Genomic DNA, 25087 nt, shown 5'->3' with positions numbered 1-25087 from the left:
TAATAGTGTGATACGAAAAGTGTTCAGGATGATAAAAGCATGAGGCTAACCTTGTCTTGTTCCCAGTTCATATTTGTTGTTTTGGGCACTTTTATTGTGCTCCTTAAAAACAGAAAAGTAAAGTCATCAGTTACTTTAGGATTTTTATAGTGCAATGTTGACAGTTTTTGGGATGTACCTGTGGCATTGTTACACTGTGTACTTCAGTTCCCAGCAGTCACTAGGAATGTGATGGGGCCAATGGAAGGAGGCTTTGATCGGTGTACACTTTAAAGGAAGTCATTTGTTCAGAGATCAGTGCAGACCTGTAGCCATCCTTCACAAGCAGTGCTTAAGCACGTGTGTGCCAAGAAACATGGCTGTCTTGCGAGGAGCTTGGTCAGAAGTACAAGGTGGTGTGAGTTTAGTTTGCAGTATACACGTCTGTATATGATGCAGTTTGTAAGATTAAGAGAAGTGTATCAAAAGTAATACTCCATAATAAATTTTCATTATATTAGCTGTTCTACCTAGCTTTGCCTGGAAAAGTAATAAAAATATAAAATAAATGAAAAGGTCATTGGTGACCTCCTCATCACAACAGAAAGATATGTATTTGCTAGTATTATTTAGCGTTTAATTCTTCTGTAGGATTTGCGGAAACAGAAGTAATTTTTCAGCCAAAAACAATTCTTAGAAGAGTAATAGTAATGAAATAGTTCAGTAAAAAATATTGAAATATAAACTGTGTATACACCTCAATGGCTAAGAAGCAAATGGGAGTGGAGTGTGGCACCCTGCCTCATTCCTGTAAAGTGTCTGCCCCATCTCACTCCCAATGTTTGAAAAGACTTTTATTACTCCAGCATTATTTTCCCTAAACAAAAATTGAATATAACCAACAGGAACAATTCATTTCTTGTATAGCACAAAATCACACAAGGACGGTCTCCGTGGGCTTCAACAGGCCCTGTTTTTTGACATCCCCTCTGCCTCGACTCCCTAAGAAAACAGGAAAAAACTACCAACCCACTTTGTGGTTGAGGGGGAATTGAAATTTTGGTAAAGGTAATTCACTCTCTTACAAGAAGGTTGGGCATGCAATGGGTGTCAAAAAATGGGGTAAATACAACACACAAGTAAACTTCCTCACAGAGCTAAATTGCCAACCTGTCATTGCCACCTCAGGAATAAAATACAGTAATGCAAGAATAGATTGTACCATGCACTCACTAAATACAGAACTATCACATCTGAAGATATAGCTTTGTTCAAATACATTGAAAACAAAGTATAAACTAATATAAATGAAAGACAACATCTGTCCTTCAACCAATTGTAGAACCTCAGCCAAGTTGTAGAATAGGAGTTGTTCAAGCCAGATACAGTCAGAGCTCTGCTGAACTCTGCCAACTAACCGCTTCCCCTCTACTGGCCATTCTATAGCTGAGTCAGTGCTGGGCTAGCCAGTCTGATGAAAAGACCCTTCAACGTCATAATTCCAGTGCTCCTTTTTCTGAGGTGACTTTTCCATAGGCAGACAAAACACTCGGCGGCAGTACAGTGGTACCAAGTGCCACTTGAGAGTACTGAGAAGAGAAACAGAGTAAGGAAAGGTTAGTAACAGTTTCTAAATACTGTAATTTTTCTATTTTGGTACTAATGACTCACAGCAGAGATGCAGTATACGCAGCTAGTCAGCATCTGTACTCAGGATATGCTAAACTGAAATAGTCAGCCTGGATTTAAATGCTGAGACTGAAGGGACTTCCCTTGTAGCAGAAGGCAGACCATTTCATGGTTTTGGGACCCTGTGACTAAGAGCTCAGCCTCCCACTGCCAGTTTATTAATTCAAGATGATCTACTGTGGCAACCCCTAATGGGAGCAGCCGAAAGAAAAAGAAGAATCATAAGTAGGCAATTTGAGATCTTTATATGTGATCTGGTTTGTAAGTAATGGTAAGTTCATATAAGTAAGCAGGGCATTGGCCTTTTAAGGCTTTTATATTTTAGAAGGAGGATTTTGAATTCTCCCCTAAATGTAACTTAGAGAAAGTTTAAAGACTTAAGAACTGGAGTTATGTGTTCATAATTTCTTAATCTTGTAATATTTCTTGCAGCAGCATTTTGAATTAACTGAAAGCTGTATAAAGAACAAATTGAGCAGTCAGTGAACACTGCATTGTGGTAGTAAATCCTACGAGAAATAAATGCATTAATTAATGTCTGCATATTTAGAAAACATATTACTTTTCCAACATTTCCATGATGGAAAAAACATGTTTTGGATAGTTTTGTAATGTGTGCTTTAAATGACATGCTAGTGTCAAATATAACACCTAGATTGTGGGCTGATTCAATAAAACTAATGATGATTTAAAAAGTAGTTAAATATTGCTGTGATCTGCATCATTCCCTCCAGTAATTAACAATCCTGATTTATCTGTCTTCAAAGACAAATAGTTCTCATCCTTTCACTCCTTTAATTCACTAACACATCTAATTTTTGACAATATTGGAGAAAGTCAAAGCGAATATCCTTTTTGGTATGTCATAAGTTGAGCATTCAGAAAAGAAAGAATAGATTATTGATACAGTAAAACTTTAAAGACTTATTGAGCCACATATCTGAAAAATGTTATTCTTTTTTTAACATGCTTAAATATTTTTAAATTCTCAGTAATTATTGTGGTCAACAAACACCTGAAATTGGCAGTGTTTTATTTTGCAATCGTTTATAATTCTTTTGAAGTATAAATCACTTCAAAATCATTTTGTGTTCTTTGTGAGGTGAAAAAGGCACAAAGGTTCAGCAACTTATTTAATTGGCATATAAGTCAACTGCTACATTTTAAATTTAACACTAGAATTACCAGAGCCTATTAGAAAGCTTGTAAATCTGGCTCACCTTAAATCCATTCTCACCTCTCCGTCAGTGGCTTTTGTCCTGTAAATGTGTTGATAAGCAGCAAGCAGCCTGGTATCCCATCCCCCCACCCACCGCTGCAGTTCATTTCACAAAGAAGTTTCTCAGTGCTCAGTGTTTATCTTTGAGTGAAGTGCTGGAGCTTTATAGGGTAAAATAGTACATCATCATTTGGAATACATACATTTCATGTGTGTTCCGTGTCAACAACAGTCTATGTAAAACGTAGTTAACACAGAAACGTTTTTCATGTTTTAGTAATAATTGAAAAAATGTAGACATGAAATGTATAAGGTGTGAAGCCTGAAATACAAATATGAAATAAACACTTTCACAAAAGGTACAAGTATAACAAAACAAGTGCAGTTTTATTCAAGAATTTAACCAAAGAATAAAGAAAGCGGGTTACGGTAAGCGGTTGATATGACGGTTTGCATGGTACAATGCTAAGAACTGCTGCCTTCCAATCAAGAGGTCATGGTTTTGATATCAGCTGCTTCCCAAATTTACCATTTTCAGCAGTCAGCTGCTCTTGTTGTTAATATCATACAATAAAATCTTACATTTGATTTGCGTCTGTAAATTTATAAAGTTAGTGGGTTTTTTTTTTTTCTTTTTTTCAGTTTTATTCTCTCAATCACATTCAAGCTTCCACACATCCCCCGGATCTGACGCCGTTTTCAGTTCAAGACATGGTATAACAAACAAACTTGTTTTGTTACACCCCCTGTTTATTTGAAAACCGTGTCAGATCTTGTGCATGAACGAGACTGGGAAAACTGTGGATGTGAGTGGTGTGCATGACTAAGAATGACAGTGGATGTCAATTTTTTTTATTCAGTTTTATTCTTGAGTGCTCCTGCTCACACTGAATTAATATGCACCTTCTGATCCATGATGTCAAAGCCAAAGTTTTATTCTCTCAGTCGCGTTCACGCCTTCCCTGATCTGACACTGCTGTTTTCAAATAAAGACATGCTATAACAGAGGTGAACTCAGATCGGAAAAAGAGAACAGAAGCCCTCCCCGCAAGAAATGTCCACTCACATATAAAAACAGTGCAGCTGCACCAGGCGTAAAGGTGAAAGATGGTGCCATTTGGATACAGGACAAAGTCCGACTTCATCCTGCCAATCACCTGTCCTTGAAAGAAACAGCACGGCTTACAGAGCTCGCCAACGCTACACTGTCCAGATTTAAACACTGGCATGGTGTATGTGCCCAAAAAAAGTCTAACTGCATTCTTGTACCATTGCTCGTGTACTATACGATACATTGGTGAGCTCTGTAAGCCGTGCTGTTTCTTTCAAGGACAGGTGATTGGCAGGATGATGCCGTATAAAACAATTCATATACTAACGTTAACGTGTAGAGGAAACCCAGGAATTATGTCAACTCTATTAAGTTAGCAGAACTCAAAACGATTGAATTCACAAACTTAAAATTACAAGTTTTCAGAACTAATTTTTTGAGTAACTTACTTGTATTCTTTAATTGTGTGTTAAATTAAATCACTGCATATGTGTAGGCAAATATTTTAGTAATATACATTACTATATATTATATATCCATATTTATTTCTCTGTGTGTGTGTGTGTATGTATATATGTAATTTTTTTTTTAAGATTTCATTCTGGGATAAATTTAATGTAACTCTAAAATTTTAAGTTAAAATATATGCCCGTTTTATGTTAAACACATAATTTGTTAGTTGTCATTAAACCTTTAATTAAATAAAATTCAAACATTCAATATAAAAATAAAAAATATGCACTGACAGTGCAGGAGAAGACATAACCTTCTTTAAGATTGCACCCTTTCTTACAAAAAGCAGCATTACTGCTTATTGCTTCCCCTGACATCCAGCTCTCTTTAAATGCTTAGTATGAGATGATTTCAAAGATGCTATTTGTGTATGCATAATAACACAGACACATTAAAGTTCTAATTTGTGAATTTACTACATCCATCCATCCATCCATTTTCCAACCCGCTCAATCCGAACACAGGGTCACAGGGGTCTGCTGGAGCCAATCTCAGCCAACACAGGGCACAAGGCAGGAACCAATCCCAAGGAGGGTTCCAACCTACCGTAGGACACACACAAATACACCCACACACACTAAGGCCAATTTAGAATCGCCAATCCACCCAACCTGCATGTCTTTGGACTGTGGGAGGTAACTGGAGCGCCTGGAGGAAACCCACGCAGACACGGGGTGCAAAAATCAAAATTGCATTATAAGTTAAAATGACACTAAATTTTTTGTTAAAGTTAGTTGAACTTTTAAGACAGATTTAAGGATTTTTAAGCCAGTAGGGTAGACAATTTTGTTATTATTTTTTGTTTAATATTATGAATGATGGTTTACTTGGTAGAGGTATCCAAGGTGCATTAATATGACACAGTTATGAAAAATATTCTGTCAGTTTTCCCTAACTCCATTTTTTTTTTCCAGATGAGTATCCACATTTATATAATATGATGTATCACACAGTGTGACATTTACTGTATCATTGTCCCTTTTCGTAGGTATTATGTCCAATAAATAATTAACCTACACAATTTCTAAAATATTAAGGTTGTAATAAATACTTCTTGTATCTTTAGTTTGCAGGATCAGTTGCGACGACTATATCCAAGGCTCAAAGTTTTAGCATTTGGTGCTAGCCCAGAATCTTCACTTCATACATATTTTCCTTCGTTCCTGTCAAGGGGAACTCCACATTGTCCGGAAGGAATGAAAAAGGAGGTAAATATTTCATCAGTATTACTAAATAAGTTCATAACATAAAATCTTTTGAGTACTTAGCCTTTACAAATAGGATTCTATGGGGGGAGAATGTTAGGGTTTGCTCAATAGCGTACTCGGCAGTAGCAGAATAAGCCAGAATCCTTCAATCTCATACGGGTTTCTGTAGCCATAGAGCCATCAGCCTTTCTCAACATCATCTACTCCTAAATGAATTTCAAGAAGTCTCTGAGGCAGCTAATTCATTTATCATGATTTTGCTGTTTTCGGAAAGCCTATAGGAATCACACCCACCTCACAATAATACTCTGTACATTTAATTTTACAATATGTAAGCTTTCGAGGCAACTCAGGCCCCTTCTTCAGGCAAGATGTAATCTTACATTAATCTTGCCTGAAGAAGGGGCCTGAGTTGCCTTGAAAGCTTGCATATTGTAATCTTTTTAGTTAGCCAATAAAAATGTGTCATTTTTCTTGACTTCTCACTACATTCATAATGGCTAACACAGTATAACACCCTAGGACTACAGACATTTAATATTGCAAGCTTTCTTCCAGTATCTGGTGATCTCTCTCTCTCTCTCTCTCTCTCTGCTTTTCCCATGGGTTTGTTATCCAGAGTACACCCTGGAAGCATAGGCCCTAAAGCTTCCTTGTAATCTGTGTCTATTCAGATTTTTATCTTTGGTGTTAAATCTTGTTTCCATAATGTTGATAACCTGTAATTTATCTCTTTACTGGTTCTTGATGTATGTATGATTAGTTAGTTAAATATAAGTTTACATTTGTGTATCTTTTTTTTTTTCTCCCCAGCTGATATGCAGCCTGACTGAATGCTTGACCTTTGATCCCCAATGCTTCAGTGTTTGGAGACAGTTATACACAAAGCATCTTTCACAATCAAGGTAAAAATGTAAATTAAAAAGCTATAGGGAACAGAACTGAACATAGACAATAAATTCTTAACTAATGATATATTCAAACTTTCTCAGGCAACAAATTTTGTATCTTTTTAAAGGTTTTTGTGCTCATATTTTTACTAATTATTAAACTAGTTTTTTCTCAATTATAGTTTGAATGTAAACTTTTTTTTCACAAATATTTAAATAAAATAATTTTGAGTATTTCTTTTAAACCCTTCTTTTTAGCATTTTGTTGAATCATCTCTTGAATTCTTGGGGAAGCCTATCAGGAAAGGTAATTTTTTTGTGTTTATTTTGCATTATTGCTTTATATTATGGGTTTTGGAAAAGCTTTATTGTACTTGAATTCCTTGATTGTGTTCACATTTTCTGCACAGTGTGGTTTAGTATACTTTTGTGATCATAACTTCAAAACCCTTAACTTGTTAGGTTTTCAGCTTGTAAATTTGAGCTGAGACCTCCTACTCCACAGCATGTTTTTGTTCCTTCCAGAACATATAGATGGATAAAGACCTTAATTCTCACCCGTATTTCAGTATGTTATATATATATTTTTTCCTTTATTAATTTTATTGCAATCCATACAAATCAGTCAAGTTTTTACAAAAAGAAAAATTGAGTTAAGGACAGATCGATCCCCACCCCTGAGAGAGAGAGCAAGCCAAACGGCGTGAAATTTAAGGCTTGTAAACACACCTAAATTAATAAATTCTTTGTGCTTTATGAGCTTATTTTAAAATATTACTGAATAGATCCTACCGTGTTTTGAAAAAAGTCTGTACGGATCCTCTAACTGAGTATTTGATTTTTTCCATTTTCAAATAGTATAACACATCGGTTTCCCACTGACTTAAAAGAGGAGAGTTTGGATTATCCAGTTTATCAGAATAAGTCTGCGTGTCAAAAGTGTAGTGAATGCAATCACAATTTGTTTGTCCTTCTCCACTTTAAACCCCTCTGGAAGAACCCCAGACACAGCTGTTAATGGGTTAGGAGGGATTGTGAGTCCAAGGCTGTCTGAAAGGTAATTAAAAAGTTTGGTCCAGAATGATGTTACTTTGGTGCAGGCCCAGAACATGTGACCCAGTGAGGCTGTGGCTAGGTTGCAGTGTTCGCAGGTTGGATCATGCCCTGGAGACATTTTGGAGAGTTTTAGTCGAGACAGATGTGCTCGATATATAATTTTGAGTTGTATAATTGTATGCTTTGCGCATATGGAGCTTGAGTGAATTCTCTGCATTGCTGCTTTCCACTTCTTTTCTGATATATTAAGTGAGAGATCTTTTTCCCAGTGTCCTCTTGGATCTTTGAAAGGGAGGGATTGTAAAATGATTTTATATATTTTAGAGATTGTGTCTAAGTCCTTAAGATTGAGCAATATTTTTTCCAGCATGGATGAGGGTGCAAGATGAGGAAAATCTGGAAAGTTCTGTTTAACAAAGTTCCTGATTTAAAGATAGTGAAAGAAATGTGTAGCTGGAATGTTAAATTTGGAATGTAATTGTTCATAGGATGCAAAGACATTGTCTATATAAAGATCTCTAAGCAAGTTAATTCCAATTTTTTTCCAGATATTAAAAACTGCATATGTTTGCGAAGGTTGAAAGAGGTGGTTCTCTTGCAGAGGTGCCACAGATAGAAGCTTCTCCGTCTTAAAATGCTTTCTACATTAATTCCAGATTCTAATTGAGTGGAGCACAATTGGGTTATTAGTATATTGCCGATAGCGTGTGTTTATTGGAGCACAGAGCAAGGAATACAAAGGAGTACTGCAGGATTTTACTTCTATTGCGAACCAAGCTTGTGTATGTTCTTCTATTTGTGTCCAGGTTCTTATCGACTGTATATTTGCTGCCCAGTAATAAAACTGGAAGTTAGGTAGAGCCATGCCGCCTTCTGCCTTTTGTCTTTGTAGGGTTGCTCTTCTGATGCGTGGATGTTTTGAATTCCAAATAAATGAGGTTATTGTTGAATCTAATTGCGTAAAGAATGATTTATTAATGTGTATTGGAATATTTTGAAATAAAAAAGGAGCTTAGGAAGAATATTTATCTTAACAGTGTTAATTCTTCCATCTAGTGTGAGATGAAGGGTTGACCATCTATGCAAGTCTTGTTTAATTTTTTCCATGCAGATGGCGAAATTTTGTTGATATAGAGCTTTATGTTTACTTGTGATGTTTACCCCGAGGTATTTAAACTGTTCTGCAGTGATAAAAGGAAGGGTGTCTAATCTAATATTATATGCTTGAGAATTCACTGGAAAGAGTACAATTTTATTCAGATTAATTCTGAGACCAGAGATCTTTTGAAATTCTGTGAGTGCTGTTAAGACTGCAGGCACAGAATTCAGTATGTTATATTTTAAAGTTGTTTAACATATATATGGACAAGAAAAGATTTCTTCCTCCAATCTCTTTTTAAGCTGCTCAAGAATTTGGCATCTGTGGAGAGCCCTAGGTTTTCTGGCTAATTTTGCTGTTAGAAACAGACCACTTTGCAAACTCCCAACCAAATCATGGCTAAAATTAACATATCAAGACATAACTTTTAACCTGGAAAATTTGAAAATGAAGCAGTTAGCTGAGGGTATAAGTTAAAATCACAATGCATGAAAAACTGAACCTTTGAACTTAGTTGTTTTATTGCTTAAGTATTATGCTCTGAGCTGCACAAATAATTGAACTATAATGGTTTGAAATAATTAATTTATTATTTAAACATAATATAGTTTAATATTAGGTATAAAGTTTATGACAAATGGAAGTGAAAATACAATTAATAATAAAGAAACTTTACATGTGCAGAGAAACATATTTTAATCATATGTGTTAGGGATTATAAAACATAGAAAGAAACTATATATATGTCAAGAGAAGTACTACACCATTACTCCCAAAGTATTACATTAGCAGGGAAAATCCTGGGTGAGACAAAAGCTAAATAAGAAATAGGAGGTTCTGGACACTTTTGAGCGGAAATTGTAGATAAAAACATGATGAGCAATATACGTAGATCACCTTGAAGACAGAATGAAAGGTCTGGATCTGTGTCATTGCTGCTGAATTTTGATATTTTCTTTATTATATTTTGCATTTAACTTTTTACCTTTTGAATTTTATTTTTGTGCTTTCATAAATAATAATATTAATTGGGTCATGATTCTTACATGTTTCTGTGTCTCAGAGATTCATTTAGGGGTATGTTAACCTATGTGTTTCACTGAAGGGTTAAGCAGTATTGGGGATGTCAAATACAGGCCCATGAGACAATGGCCTACAACAGGTAAATGTAACCTGTTAAATTTTCAACACCAGGTGCTATCTCTCACCCCTTAGCCTTGGAAAGAGAAGTGGATAACCTGGGTATTCCTCTATGTCCAGATCTAGACAGCGCAACATTATCTCACCACTGGTCATTTTCATAAATGTTTTTACTTTCATCTGTCTTGCATGAATGTTTTAATCTATTGTTGAAAGGTTCTGTATAGTAACAATACTGCTGCATTATCAAGAGTTTTAGCAGTAGTAGAAACAAAATTATTATGTTGTGAATTCAGATGTTTATTATTATACAGTCATCATGATTTGTTGGTGCCATGAATCCATCCACTCGTTTTCTAAACCTTTTTAATCCAGATGTAGATCATTAAGGGATGGGGCCTATCTGACAGGATCAAGCACAAGGCATGAAACAACCTTGCACAGGGCACAAGTCTTTTGTGCAAGGTATGCTCATATACTCGCCTACAATCGGGCACGTTATGACAGTTTAACTTAACTCAACTTTCATTGTCATTCATCCACATACATAGTATATGGTCAAACAACCTTTTTTTTTTTTCGTTTTTTTTTTTCTTCAGTCCTTGGTGCATAGGCAAAATGACATACATTTAACATACACCATAACATTACCAAAAACAGTGCAACAATACAACGCAGGACTATAAAGCTCAAATAGTGCTCAATATCCATAGTAAAGTGCAGAGTGTAAAGTGACAGTACATTATTAGGGGAATGTTATAGAGATGTGGTACTGTCTAACATGTGGAAGTTCAGAAGTCAGACATCTTAGGGAAAGCTCACTACGTCCTGCAGATCTTGTACTCATGTGCTTTGCTGTTCCCAAACCACAGAGTGTGTCAGGAACCTTTCCACAGTTCCTCTATAAAAGGTGGTAATAATGGGTTGTGGCAAGCGGATTCACTTCAGTCTCCGCAGGTAAAAAAAGGCATTGTTTTTGCCTTCTTGACAACAGAAGTTGATGTTGATTGTCCAGGAGAGGTCATCAGAAATGTGTCACCAGCCAACCTGCATGTCTTTTGTTATGTGCAAGGAAAAATTAGTTCTAACATGATGATAAACCATTCAGACACCGTGAAATTCAGCAAACTATGAAAAAAGACCTTCACTGGACAGGAAACTGAGACAGCTGAGAGTCAGTAATAATATACACTATTCTCCCATAATCAACAATTTATTACCCTGCCCCTATCCCCCACTGCTATTTCAGTTTTCCTCCCATATCACAAAAAATTTCCAAAAGTGGACCATTGTGAGTGTGTGTAAAAGTATATTCTGTACTGGACTAGTACTGCATCCGTAGCTTCTACTCTCAAACACTATATAATCTCCATTTTTTCAGTTTGTTGCTTAAAGAATTTGCCAGACGTGAAATAAAAACGCTGGCAAAAAAGAAAAAAAAAATTACAAACTAATTTTAAAGTTTCAGGCATGATATTCTATGAAGTTTCTAATGAATGCTTCACTTGCAAATAATTCTGCTTGTGTACATGAGCATACATTGATGTTTCTCATGCTTTATCTGGCAGTGTTGCTGCTATTTTCGTTCATATGTCAACCCAAGAAATTCTTTGCAATTATGCCAGGTCTGAACCTGGGATATTTCTGTATTCAAACTAATCTTTTACTTGCAAATTCCTAAGAAAGCCTACTTGTGTGCAAAAAATATAACAAAACAAGGGTTTTTCGACTAATGCCTGTCAATTTATATTAAAACTGCTGAGTCTGTTTTATTGAGGTGATGAAATTAAACTAAAACAAAAAGTAAAGATTTAAATACATTGTTTCATGCATGTTCTCATCCATCTTTTGAAATCTGGTCAGTAACATAAACAAGTTTCTTCACTAAGTGAAATGCTAATCTTGATTCTGTCTTTTATGCTAATATCACTGCTACTTCAGAGGAACTATTTAGGAATCTGATATTGTTCCTAAGGATGGATTAGAGCTGTCAGTCAAGCATATTGCAGTTTGTTACTTTCTGTGATTTCACATTTTAATAGAGTTGCATCTAGTAACAGCAGCTAGCTAGTTAGCCCAAAAATAATGTGTATCAGAAGTATAATTGACTGCAAGTGAACATTTTCTGTAAAGTGGATATGTATGCGCTGTAAATAAGTAGTAAAAATAAAGGTTTGGGTATTGGCCCCATATATTGTTGGCAGAGTAGTAAAAAAAGATTGATACCAGTCTGTAACCTGTAAAACAACAAAAGACAAGTGATAAATGGCGATACAGAGGATTTATATTTTGGCAGCAGAAAGTAGGGAAAAGTCATCAATATTTCATGGAAGTGGGGTCATCTGAAAGGGAGGAAAGTGACTTAATCCTCTGTTTCTGTGGAAAATGAAGAGAGGAGGCATTAGTAGTCTCTTGCAAACCTTTTCCCAATGTTTTCTTCTATTTATTTTACACTTGCATCCAAGCTGCATAAATATACTCTTCATCAAAACTTGAAATTTTGTATTTTAGTTCTCAGTTCTTCTTGATTTTACTGTATTTGTACAGTGTCTGTCTATGTAGCCACATATTGCATGTTTTTTTCTGTTAACTGATTACAGTCTCCTGTTTTGTTTTTTGTTTTTTTAAATAATGTACAAATTAAATTTGCGCAAGATAATTTTATTTAAATGTGTGTTGTATACAGGTAAATTCTATGTTTTATTAAGCTCTAGTCTCATCATGGACACTGTTAAATGGATGCAAGGTGTATCTTCAAACCTATATTCAAATGTTCCTATTGTGATCTTTTGAACTATGTGGGCATGTAAAGAGATCTGAAAAAGTACATAACATGTGAAAGTTGAGGATTTGTTGAATATTCACAACCTAGTTATCTCTTAGTACATTCCAAACTAATTCAGTAAATGTATTATTTTCATTCTTTTTTTTAGGTTCGCAAATCCCTCCAGGAAACTGTGCAGTCTTTCCAAGTTACAAATGAAGAAATCAGCTTGTCTACTAAATCAGACCATGTGAAAGCCTGTGCTGCAGTGTGTACTGTAAGTCATTTACTTGTTTGTTCAAATTTTAGTGTGAAAACATTTTTGTGAAACAAATCTTTTGTTATAAGTTAACTTTTTTTTTTTTTGCTGAACTTCCTGAAAATTGATTTTTCTTTACAGAATTTACAGCTAAAGATGAAACGCCAGAGATTCAACTGGTCTCGCCTGTTGCTGGTAGGACTGGTGTTTGCTGTTGGCTTTGTAATACATGACATCAGAGCTCAAGGGTCATTTAATGGTGTGTGTTTTCCTTTGTTTTTCTGTGATCATGTAAATGTAATGATCAATTTGCCTTTTTCCTTTTGTAAAAAAGTTCAATTGAAAATCCCTCTTTTTCCATTTAAATTCATGCCTGTATATTTGAGTGTATTTTTCTGATTATTTCTTGTTTTATGGATTTTGTTGCACATTTCTTTCAGTATCTGATTGACCCTGCATTGTAAACATAAGCATATGCTTTTTTTTTTTTTTTAACAAATTATATTCCACTTAACACAAGTCTTGGGATAAATTAATGTATTCTTCCATTGTGAAAATAACTTGACTTCAGAAATGCCTCTCCAAAATGGCCTACAACAGGTAAATTTAAGTCACAGCTTCTGTTTCAACCACAACTTTTATGAACCACATTTGTACTAAGCCTCATGGTCAAGCACCCACATCCTCAATGCCACATGTCCAATTACTGTCTCCAGCTGTCATTTTGGTCTTTTGTGTATTCACCTACATGAATTTTGCTTCCCTTGTAACTTAGTGTGTCATCTTTTATGTTGCTTTTTGATATTAGCAAAAGATTATTTGTATACAAGAGCCCATATATAATACCATCCCTGTTTTGCCTCTGTTTTGAAATGTTCACTTTTCCTTTATGCAGGCATTTTCACCTTCATATTTTTTGTTATATCTGAGTATCATTTCACACACACACACAAACTTTTTGTTTGCCCACCAAATTATCTTTTGTGGGAACCTTCCAAACATCAAATTTACAAAGACATTAGTCATTGTTTCAAATAACCCTTTATTTTTTCTCACTGTCTGCTCCATACTTTAAGTTGCTCAGACCTACAAAGAAATAGTATTGTCACATTTTTATCAGGTATCCGGTGCAAGGTAAGATCAATCCCTGATCAGGGTTGCCAGTCCATTGCAAAATGAACACACTCACACACAAACACATTTTTATTAACAGCCTCAGAAATCTCTCACAGTTTATTTTGCACTATTATCTTGCCTAATAAGTGACAGGTCTGCTAGTTTCCTTCAGCAGTTCTTATGCTACTTTTTTGGACATGATGCTCTTTTTCTGTGTGTCTTCTGTAATGATTTTGCCTCAGTCTTCTGAGAATCTTACAACTAGGTCCTTCTATTTTATCATTACAATCAACACAACACTGGCTTCCAAAAGTCCAGTCACTTTGCCTCTCGCTTGAGGTATTTGTTCCAAATCAGATCTCTCTTCGTCCTTTCTGCCATCTTTTTGGATACTTGCTGTTCCTGAAATTGTACAAACTGCTTTGAATGAATATTAATACTACATATACATTTGTTTTTAAGACTCAGGAAGCTAGAATAATAAGAGTACATCAAAATTACCTTTCCATCAGTGAACTGCAGTTTTATGAAACAATTTGAATTTTCATTCTTGAAATACTAATCTATATCCTCTAAAGTATACATTTTGGATTTTTGAAGATGAATCTTTTCTAATTCATTATTATTATGATTAATATACTTATAAATGTTATGGAATTGAGGGTGGTTATTGAGTGTGTTGAGGGTTAGATGGATGAGTAAATGAACCTTCCTTTAAAAAGTGATTGAATAAAATGCATAGTCTAAAGTTCACCTATTGTGGCCTTTTTTTATCCCCTCTGCTAGGTTCATCAGTTGCACAAGTTCTTCAGCAGTCTGGAATGATGTCCTTTTCTCAACAGGCATACAATAAAATATCTGTTTATTCAAACAAAGGATACAGGTCAGTGTTTTTCTTCCTTTTTTTCCATTTTTATTTTAAATTTTTGTTAATGTGACTTGTTCACAGTAAAATTTCTTTGCTCTCATATCGGGAGGTTGTGACCGGGGGGGGGCTGGGGTGGGCACTGCCCCCCTAGAGACAAGCCGTGCCCACCCTGCGAAATGCTCTGTCTGTCTAATGAAAACTCTGGAGAAGAATAACATTTGATTTTCACAGTTCACTTCGCCACACATTTTGCAGCACGTCTTGAACCTGTTTGACCGCATTCTTCAATTAAAACAGCATATACGTTCCATTCTTCTTTTATATTCTGGTTGGTAACACCAAAGGCTATGCATAGGTGGCTTATTAAAAAGCAGACATCTTCAACCTCTTTCCCTCCGCGAGCTGCTGGCTCCACGGTTGAGCCCAGCACCGCTGCTACCATCACGCAACACAGCACACCCACGTCTGGAACTGAAACTCCAAAAGATCTAGATAAGCCTACACAATCCTCCAGCTCTGCACCCGTGTCGCGTACTCCAAACCTCTGCCTTCAACAAAATATACAGTCCGGTCTGCCTGACTTAAATATGGATAGCCCACCCCAGCCCATTTTAATTAATTATCCCAAGCGCGCATTCAGAAAGACACTCAGATGTTTTAGTGCAAGCTGGTATCAGTCTCGACCATGGCTTGAATATTCAATATTTTTTCCGTGATTCCAGCCTTTGCTTTGCCTGCCGCAAATCTACTGTTTCCAATTTGGACCGTGAGGACATATTCACCAAACACGGCTACACTAATTGGAAAAAAGCTATAGAAAAAGACGGTGGCGGCTTCCACAAACACGCGTCTAGTATCCCACACGTCAGAATCATGTCTGCATGGCAAGAGTATCGGCACCGGGCAGAGACGGGTGAAAGCATATTTCAACTACTGGGTCCAACCCAGATACAAAAGAATAGATATCATGTGAAAAGCATTGGGGAGGCCGTTCAGTTCCTTGCAGTCAATGAACTGGCTTTGTGTGGTCACAATCACGAAGGTGGGGAGGAGGGACTTTTCCTTAAGTTCTTTCATTACACAATCAAAAAAGATGCCAAACTTGCAGAAATTGTAAAATACATCCCAGACAACACAAAATGCACATCCAATGTAATTCAAAATGAAATAAAATTGAGACTCTTGCCAAAATGGTGGTAAAAGATATCAGGACCAAATATTATTAAAGCTGACTCTCCTGGATTTTGCATTAAAAGTGATGGTACCAGAGATCGCTGTAACATTGAGAATTTGTCTAGTGATTAGATTTGTCCAGAACTCCATCCCTGAAGATCACCTGATTGGCTTAATTCAACTGAATCAGCTTGATGCTGAATATATTTGTAAACAATTTCTGTCACATCTCTCTGAGTTAGGTTACAACCCAGAGAATTTAGTGTGTCAGTGTTTTGATGTTACTTCTGTCAAGTCTGGGGCAAGGGGTGGTGTCCAGGCTTTGTTACAAAACAAAGTTGGTAAGTATAGTCCATATGTACACTGTTACAACCACCACCTCCATTTACCAGTGATACATGCAATGGAATCAGAACCTCTGGCTAAGAAGTTCTTTGTCTGGTCAAATTCATTGAACACATTTTGTCACAGACATTATGTTTCACACACATACAATATGTACACTGACAAGACTTCTATAAATGTGATGAACCAGTCCTTATGATGTCACAAAGTCCATTGTTAACAATGAGGAAGCTATAAGGGGGCTTCTCTCATAGGTAGCAGAGGCTGACACTGCCCCTTTTGACATTTGCATAGAGGCATGTGGTCTTTTGACCCAATTAAAAAAGCAGAATTTTTTCAATACAGGAAAATTCCTCCTTCATGTGCTTGGTGTGCTGAAACCAGCCAATGCAATTCTACAGGCACATGAAGTGGATTTGTGCACTGCTGGGGAGGTGGTGACAGCTTCACTGACTACACTGAAGGAGATGAGATGCAACTCATTCTGGGAGGAGCATTTCTCTCAGTGTGAAAGTAGGCCTACCAATTCGCTCAAAAGGAAACGGAAAGTTAACTCACAGCTTGATGATATTATTGTCGTGTCTACACTTGGGCATGGTGACTCTGATGAACAAATTGCTCCTAATCAGACTTTTAAAAGGGCTATGTTCAGCATTCTTGATAGAGCTGTTGTGGAAATGGAGACAAGATTCTCTCAGAGAAATGTTGAATTATTGAGGGCCATATCGCTTCTCCTGCCAAAATCAGAATTATTTCTTGATCATTCTCTCCTGAAACCACTTCAGGCACTTGCAGGCACAGAGCAAAACAGCATGAGCTTGCAAAATGAAATTGCAAGCTGATGCTAATCTCTCTGAAGCATGCAAATGCATTCAGCAGTACAAAGAGGCCTTCCCTATGTTGCATTCGCTATATGTCACAGCACTCGTCATTGGTGTGTCTTCAGCTGCATGTAAAAGCTCTTTCTGTACTTTGAAGTGCATTCTCACTCCTCTCCGCCAACCAATACTGCATTCAAAGAAGAGAAATTTAGTCATTCTGGAGAAGAACATCACAGAAAATCTAGACATAAATGAATTTATTTCAGAATTTGCCAAGAGTAACTGCAGACCGGTCCTGTAGATAATATCCAGGTTAAACACTGGAAACTGATATCCTATAGCCTCCCTAATGACTACAATGAGCCATGTTTCTGTTCTTGCTCTCATATGTTGTATACATTTGACTTTATTGATATTTACCTTGTATATGTAGTTCTATATTTGTTCACAAAAAATAATACAAGTTCCATTGCCTCTGTTAATTTTATTGAAAAATAGGTTATGATTTATGCCACAATTTTTGCTTTTATATGTTATATAAAACTATGTTATTATTATTTGACCCCCCTACAAAAATGGGGATGGATGGATGGATAGATGGATATTTTTGCCCCACCCCAGACAAGCCAAATGCCCACCCACACATGATGTTGTGGTCACACCTCTGTCTCATATTGTTAAGTCTTCGACATTCATTATTAATTTTGTTCTGGAATCTTATTATAACTGGTCCTGTTGAATAGCTGTCATTATATTATTGATAGTTTTATGTGTTATGGTCAACCAGTAAGTTGTATAAACATTGATTCTGTTATCCCATTGATTATCTGTTTATTTTTCCTGTAATACTTTAAGAGTGTATTTTTGTGGCGTTCTTCCATTTTCTGGTAACTCTTGCTTAGTGTATACTGATGAGGTAAAGGAAATGCATTGTTTTCTGGAATGGGTAAGCTATAGTTGCTGCTTGTTGTGTCAATTTCTTTTAGAGTTTCTGACCAGTAATATAGCTTATGCAGATTGAGATTTCCATTTGCCAATCGCACAAAAGCTTGTTTGGATCACTTTTACACAGCAAATGGAACATCTTTAGAAAGGCCTTAATTCATAATTTAGGTTGATATTCTCCCACACATCATTGAAATTACAATAAAACCCTATTAGTGGAGTGTGTTTTTTTTGTTTGTTTGTTTTTTAATTAAATAAATAGTCCTTCACGGTAGCCTCGTATGGAAAGCGGGAGCCAATATACCCTCAGTTTAGTAAAAACATATGGAGAATTTACAGACTCCACACAGACAATGACTCGGCAAGGGATCGAAACCCAACACTTTGAATCGATATGGCATCAGTGCATACCAGTTTCAGTTTGCATTGAATTCTTCACAAAGCATTTTCATCACATCTGTTTTTATCTAAAATGGCAGTCTGTGGCCAACTGTAGTAGTGCTACATATGTAGTGGGCTATTAAAAGAATTGCACCATGAGCCCGTAAATCAGTAATGTGTAAATACTGGTGCGTAAATGAGGTAAGTTTTTGTAACACTGTGTTAAAGAGAAAAATGCTCTGTGTCTGACCACTTAAAGTAAAAAATAAATAAATGAATCACAGTTTAACTAAACAAACATTTGACTGTATAAATTAATAACATTTTTTTCCAGGCAGACCTTATGCATCTGGAATACCCAATTTCTTAATACAGTTTTAAAAAGAAAGATATATTACACTTTATTTTCCATTCCAACGTCATCCTCATCTTGACCTTAACTTGACAACTTCTTAAATAGTTAGAGCCTGGTAGTTCTTGTAGATGATTGTGAGGGTATTATATCTAAAGATAAATTAAGAAATGTTTTTTAATAACAACAAAATATGTGGAATTGGTAGTATGACATTTTCAGTTAATTCAGGGCAATTTCTTTTTTAGGCACTTTTTAACATAGGCCTTCAAGTGCAAGGTTATTCTAAAACAGAACTTGCCTTAGCAGATTGCATTTTTTTGCTTGCTATTCATATATCTGTGAACACAGTTTCAGATTTTTCATAGTTGACTTATTGAAAATTTGGAATGTATCATACAGCATTCTTCTCTTTTTGCAAAACTGTGTCAATATGTATTTAAAACATTCCACCCACTTCCTTCATGCACAACACTCTTTGTTGTTGTTGCCATTTATAATACTGTAATTTTTTTTTCTTTTGCAGTTGGCTGGAAACAAATGCTCCCTATTACTACTCAGAAATGGTTAAAACATTTGGGCCTACTCTAGAAATGGCTTGGGAGAAGACGATTGTTACATCAGCATACATCACAGAAATGTGTGCAGGCCAGATTGCTTGGATCAAAGAAAATGCTCCTAAATTAATAGAATTGGTAAACGTGCACTCTACCTTTCCTTCAGTTACTTTATAGTTGAATTCATACAGTGTACACAACAAATAGCCCACATGTTATGAGTGTTTCTTCATACCCAAATTATCACTAAGCCCCATTGCTCTTAACTGAGTATATTGAAATGTAATCCAAATAGATATGTGAATATTTGAATTTTTTAAAAGGTGTCATTTCTGTTTTTTTCTTGGATATAGTTAGTACTGTATAAGTACAACTTTTTCTGTTTTATTTCAGCTCAGTGCAAGCATTCCAGAATGTGTGGTGAACTTTATTGAATATTTGAAAGTATTACTTCTGTTCATACACCAAAACTACCTGCCACTTATGACATATGCTGTAACTTTGATGGATGAAAGCTGGCAGACATTTGTTAAGTCCTGCAAGTAAGTGTGAAGTATTTAGGGTTCACCAAACGTAGGCTTACTTTAGGTCATATTTTATGGTATTACTTTCTCAGATTATTTTATTATAATACACTTTAGATATTTGTAATTGTTTAAAATGGCCTTTTTTATGCAAATAAGTACCTCTAACTTGAAACCATAAATCTTGATCTTATTGCATCGACTGTGCAGAGACATGTATGTGCAAATTTCATTTAAGTGAGAGGCTCTGGGTATTGCCTTCAGTGATTTTCACTTTGCTATGGGTGTGCCTTATTAACCAATCATGATTTGCCCTCAAACCAGCAGAAAATGTGTTTAGAGGGAAGGAAAGAAGCTGTGTGTCCTCATTTTATGATGTATTTTACAAGTATTATCTCTTTAAAATATCATCACAAAACATTTTTGTCTGGAAATTTAGTATTACATGTTTAGGTTCATAGATCATTAAAAAGAATTCTGATACAAAAAAAAATGTACATGGAACACACTTGGATTAAGGTTCCCGTGTAATTGTTTACTCTTTGGAGGTCAACACATACAATTAAACTTCGCCAAGAGTCACCAGTGAGCTTGACATATACAGCATATCTGAGGATGTGATTAGGAAACCAGAGAATCTAGAAGAGATCTGCATAAGAACCCAGATATCCAACCCAGATAATGATTATTGCAAGATTTAGTCCCAGGTCTTGGCAGTTGCATTAAACTAATTATCCATATTAAGACAATTTAAATAGAAGAGAGAATTTTCTTGGGAACACTTTGTGAGCTATTGATAACTCAAATTATTTACTTCACCCCTTGACTCTACTGCTTGCTCAGTTATTAGCTGTGTGCCCATTTGTGTATAGTTGTTATATTTGTCAACAAAAAGTGCTTCGTATGTTTACAGTAAATGTTTTTGTTTTGTTTCCTGCTGCAGTGGAGAAGTTTCCTGGCTGTGTGTCCAGAATCATTTAATAAACTTTACTGATTCAAGCTGGAGTTACCTGCAGAACAGAAGCATTGCTGTGAAAAACTGGGCACTTGACTTGATCTCCAGACATTCAAGTGCTTAAGACACTGAAAAAGGACAATACCAACTCTGCTGCATTTTGTAAAGATTCAGAGAAATTTTCTTAAAAGGGAGCGAAGTGCTTTAATTCCTTTGAAATTCCACATAATATTTTATAATCTAAGACCACTTTTCTACTTTACAGTTCTTACAGGTGTTTTTTTTTCTTTTTCATTTTCTTGTTTAAAAGTATTACAATATGAAAATGCAAAAATCAGTGTTCTGTTTTAAGCAATTGCCAAAGCAGGTATCATGAGTGATTCATTATTGCCATCTGCTAATGGCAGTAAAGAAAAAAAAAAAAAACTAAACTAAAAAAATATTGCACTACAACTATCCAGCTTTTCTGGCTGGGTGTTGAACTGATCATTCCTCACTAATGGCCTCATTTTATTATTTTGAGACTACTGTATATGAAACTAAACACAGTCAAGTAGATTTAGAAGTCAGAGAGAAAAAAACTCACTTCTAAGAAGTCAAATCAATATAGTTATGGAATTTATATAACAGAAATCATTTAAAACAAGTAGGGGGGAAGCAGGATTATGTAGTATATAATGTAATAAAAGAGCTATTTAAACTAACTGGGACAAGACTAAATAGAAAACTGTGAAGCTTGTTCTTAAAACGTTTTAACTAAATTAATGTAGCACTGAAACTTGGAATGTAGAAGTTTTTTTGGTAAGGCAAGAAATGCTGTTGACCCTGAGATAGCTATTTTCAGCAGTTTGCCTTGGCTGATATTGCTGATGGTCAGAACTCGTGTCTTGTGTTCCTGTATAGAGAAATGTAATTGAATTCAGTGATCTGAGGTCTATTGCTACACTGGCTTGTTTCGCTTGCTTTCTCTGAGACTCCGGTATTGTCTTGAAGATAGCTAACAAAATAACTTGTAAGTGGCAATAAGGACAAGAACATTAAGGACATTACATTTTGGAAGCTAGAAGCAAGCGTGTTGTGCATTTTCATGCAGGGTTGCTTGATGCCTTTATGCCCAGATTTCCCATATGTAGGCCACTGAAGGCAGGCAGTGTGTTGGTACCTCAATCTGTACTTGTCTTTGCTTATTTTCCAGCATGCGTCATACAATAGATTCAGGATTTGCACAGGAGTTATTTCAGCAATTTAAAATAACTCTGACTGAGTTCATCTGTAGTCCTAGGTTATTCTTCAATATGAAGAAATCCAAATGGTATATCAAAAACAATTGTGGAACTCGGATGTTGAAAAGTCAAAAGTGTGTGTGTATCTGAAAAAAAGTGTCTTGCTCAGGTTTGAACTCTTGTCCAGTGTATGTTTGTCATTTTTAGGAGGTTCATTCTGGATTTGGGTTGAATGATCATTTAGTACAGTTGTTTTTAACACCTCACCACATATTTTTTATTTAATCTCTTACTGTGTACATATACTGTATTTTGAATTACTGGTTGTATTGCTGCTTCAGACCATCACCAGGTTGCCAAGGTAGATATAGATTGTAAATATTTAACTTACACTAAAAAATGTATGTTGAAACCATCCAGTGATTTTCAACATTTGTTGAATGAATTTTAAAGTTGACAGCATAACACAACCAACCCCTTCTCTATACATGGTGAAAATATTCAGAAAATCTCAAACTCAGAATTGCCCCACATGATGCGATGATCTCATTTTCTTTTGTCTGTGTATGGCTGATATTTCAAAGATGTACATCTACTTTGTGTGAAGGTTTTAAAGAAATGTGTGTTGCCGCCTTGGATCCTGATTCTGTCCATATGTGTGTTTGTTTTTATTAAAATAAATAAATAGACATATGAGTTATGTGATTGTGCATTCCACACAAATCTGAACATAGGCTGTAAACTAGAGAGCCTCCGTTAGCTTTGTTTTAACTTGGAATAAAATTTTTCCCTTGTGTGCTTGAATAGTGTAGTGGTCATTTCTGTCATTCAGCCTTATGAACGCAAGTCATTCACCGGAGATTTGAAGCTTTAGTTGTGCTACACATGGAAATGGCCCATTGACTTAAAGATGAATTTCAGTTTTAATTAATATGCAGCCCATTGTTTGGGGGAGAACATGAGAGGTTAATACAGACTACACCTAAAATAGGTGGATTAACAGATACATGAGCATCAACACAGGACAAATCTCGTGTTTGAGTTTATGCATAAAGTGTAATGTGAATAATGTTATTTTACATTTGACTGGACTACTCGTAGGTAGTAGTAGTGGGAAGTAGTAGGTAGTAGTGGGTAGTTTTGATAATGGAAAGAACGCCTTATGGAAAAGATGTGGGAGTCATAACAGTCCATGACTAGACAGGTGCTCCAGAAAGTTAAATTCAGAGACTTAATAGGAAGCTGTTAGTGGTGTGACAACCTCTCATTTTAATTCTACTATCATCATGTCATACAGTCATATGAAAAAGTGTGGGAACCCCTCTTAATTCTTTGGATTTTTGTTTATCATTGGCTGAGCTTTCAAAGTAGCAACTTCCTTTTAATATACTGTATAACATACCTTATGGAAACAGTAGTATTTCAGCAGTGACATTAAGTTTATTGGATTAACAGAAAATATGCATCATAACAAAATTAGACAGGTGCATACATTTGGGCACCCCAACAGAGATATTACATCAATACTTAGTTTAACCTCCTTTTGCAAATATAACAGCCTCTAGACGCCTCCTATAGCCTTTGACGAGTGTCTGGATTCTGGATGGAGGCATTTTGACCATTCTTCCATACAAAATCTCTCCAGTTCAGTTAAATTTGATGGCTGCTGAGCATGGACAGCCTGCTTCAAACCATCACATAGATTTTCGATGATATTCAAGTCAGGGGACTGAGACGGCCATTCCAGAACATTGTACAGGCCGGGCCATTTATATGGATACACCTTAATAAAATGGGAATGGTTGGTGATATTAACTTCCTGTTTGTGGCACATTAGTATATGTGAGGGGGAAAACTTTTCAAGATGGGTGGTGACCATGGTGGCCATTTTAAAGTCGGCCATTTTGGATCCAACTTTTGTTTTTTCAATAGGAAGAGGGTCATGTGACACATCAGACTTATTGGGAATTTCACAAGAAAAACAAAGGTGTGCTTGGTTTTAACGTAACTTTATTCTTTCATGAGTTATTTACAAGTTTCTCTTTGTTTACAGCCATTGACATGTCGCTGAGGTTAACACGTGAGGAGCGGATAGAAATTGTGTTGATGTCTGGTGAACGCAGTAACCGGGTCATTGCAGCAGATTTCAATGCAAGACACCCTACGAGACCACCCATCTCCCATGCTACAGTTGGCAAACTGCTTGCTAAGTTTCGTGAAACTGGTTCAGTGTTGGATTTGCCAAAATGTGGACACATAAAAACTTTCACTAATGAAGAAACATCAGTGGCTGTCCTAGCTTTATTCAGCAAGAGCCCACAGCGTAGCACTCGCCGCATGTCACTGGAGAGTGGCATTAGTCGAACATTCCTTCGGCGGATATTAGATACTCACAAATGGCACCCTTACAAACTCCAGCTACTGCAGCATCTCAACGAGGATGACCCAGAACGGCGCACTGAATTTGCAGAATGGGCAAAACAAAAATTGGAACAGGATCCTCAGTTTACGCAGAAGATTTTGTTCAGTGATGAGGCAAACTTTTATGTGAATGGTGAAGTTAACAAACAAAACCACCGCTATTGGTCTGACACTAACCCACATTGGATACATCCCTCCAAGACTGTTGGAACAAAAAAATTGATGGTGTGGTATATGGGGTACAAAGATAGTGGGGCCATTCTTCATCAATGGAAACCTCAAGGCCACTGGATATGCGAAATTGCTACATGATGATGTGTTTCCCTCTTTATGCACTGAAGCTGGCACGTTCCCTGAGTTTTTCCAGCAAGATGGTGCACCACCACATTATGTGTGTCAGGTCTGAGCATTCCTAGATGAACAGTTTCCTGGAAAGTGGATTGGTCGTCGTGGGCCAATTGAATGGCCCCCAAGGTCTCCCGATCTGACCCCTTAGACTTTTATCTTTGGGGTCATCTGAAGGCAATTGTCTATGCTGT

The 25087-nt window shown here is 36.2% G+C and overlaps 1 protein-coding gene across 1 annotated transcript in view; it reads left to right on the top strand.

Annotated features, from left to right (window-relative positions):
- The window catches only part of tmem214 (transmembrane protein 214), an 89106-nt gene extending 68007 nt beyond the window's left edge, over positions 1-21099 (top strand). The window contains exons 9-17 of the mRNA XM_039748313.1: positions 5518-5659; positions 6473-6564; positions 6808-6856; positions 12778-12885; positions 13009-13126; positions 14770-14866; positions 19395-19563; positions 19819-19967; positions 20893-21099. Coding sequence (XP_039604247.1) covers positions 5518-5659; positions 6473-6564; positions 6808-6856; positions 12778-12885; positions 13009-13126; positions 14770-14866; positions 19395-19563; positions 19819-19967; positions 20893-21028 — 1060 coding nt within the window. The 3' untranslated portion in view covers positions 21029-21099. The remainder of the gene's footprint in view (positions 1-5517; positions 5660-6472; positions 6565-6807; positions 6857-12777; positions 12886-13008; positions 13127-14769; positions 14867-19394; positions 19564-19818; positions 19968-20892) is intronic.
- Positions 21100-25087: the final 3988 nt, after the last annotated feature.

This window comes from Polypterus senegalus, chromosome 3, assembly GCF_016835505.1.
Source record: "Polypterus senegalus isolate Bchr_013 chromosome 3, ASM1683550v1, whole genome shotgun sequence".
Taxonomy (NCBI): Eukaryota; Metazoa; Chordata; class Cladistia; order Polypteriformes; family Polypteridae; genus Polypterus; species Polypterus senegalus.
The sequence above is the reverse complement of the archived record's forward strand: the minus strand, read 5'-3'. Positions and strand labels throughout refer to the sequence as shown.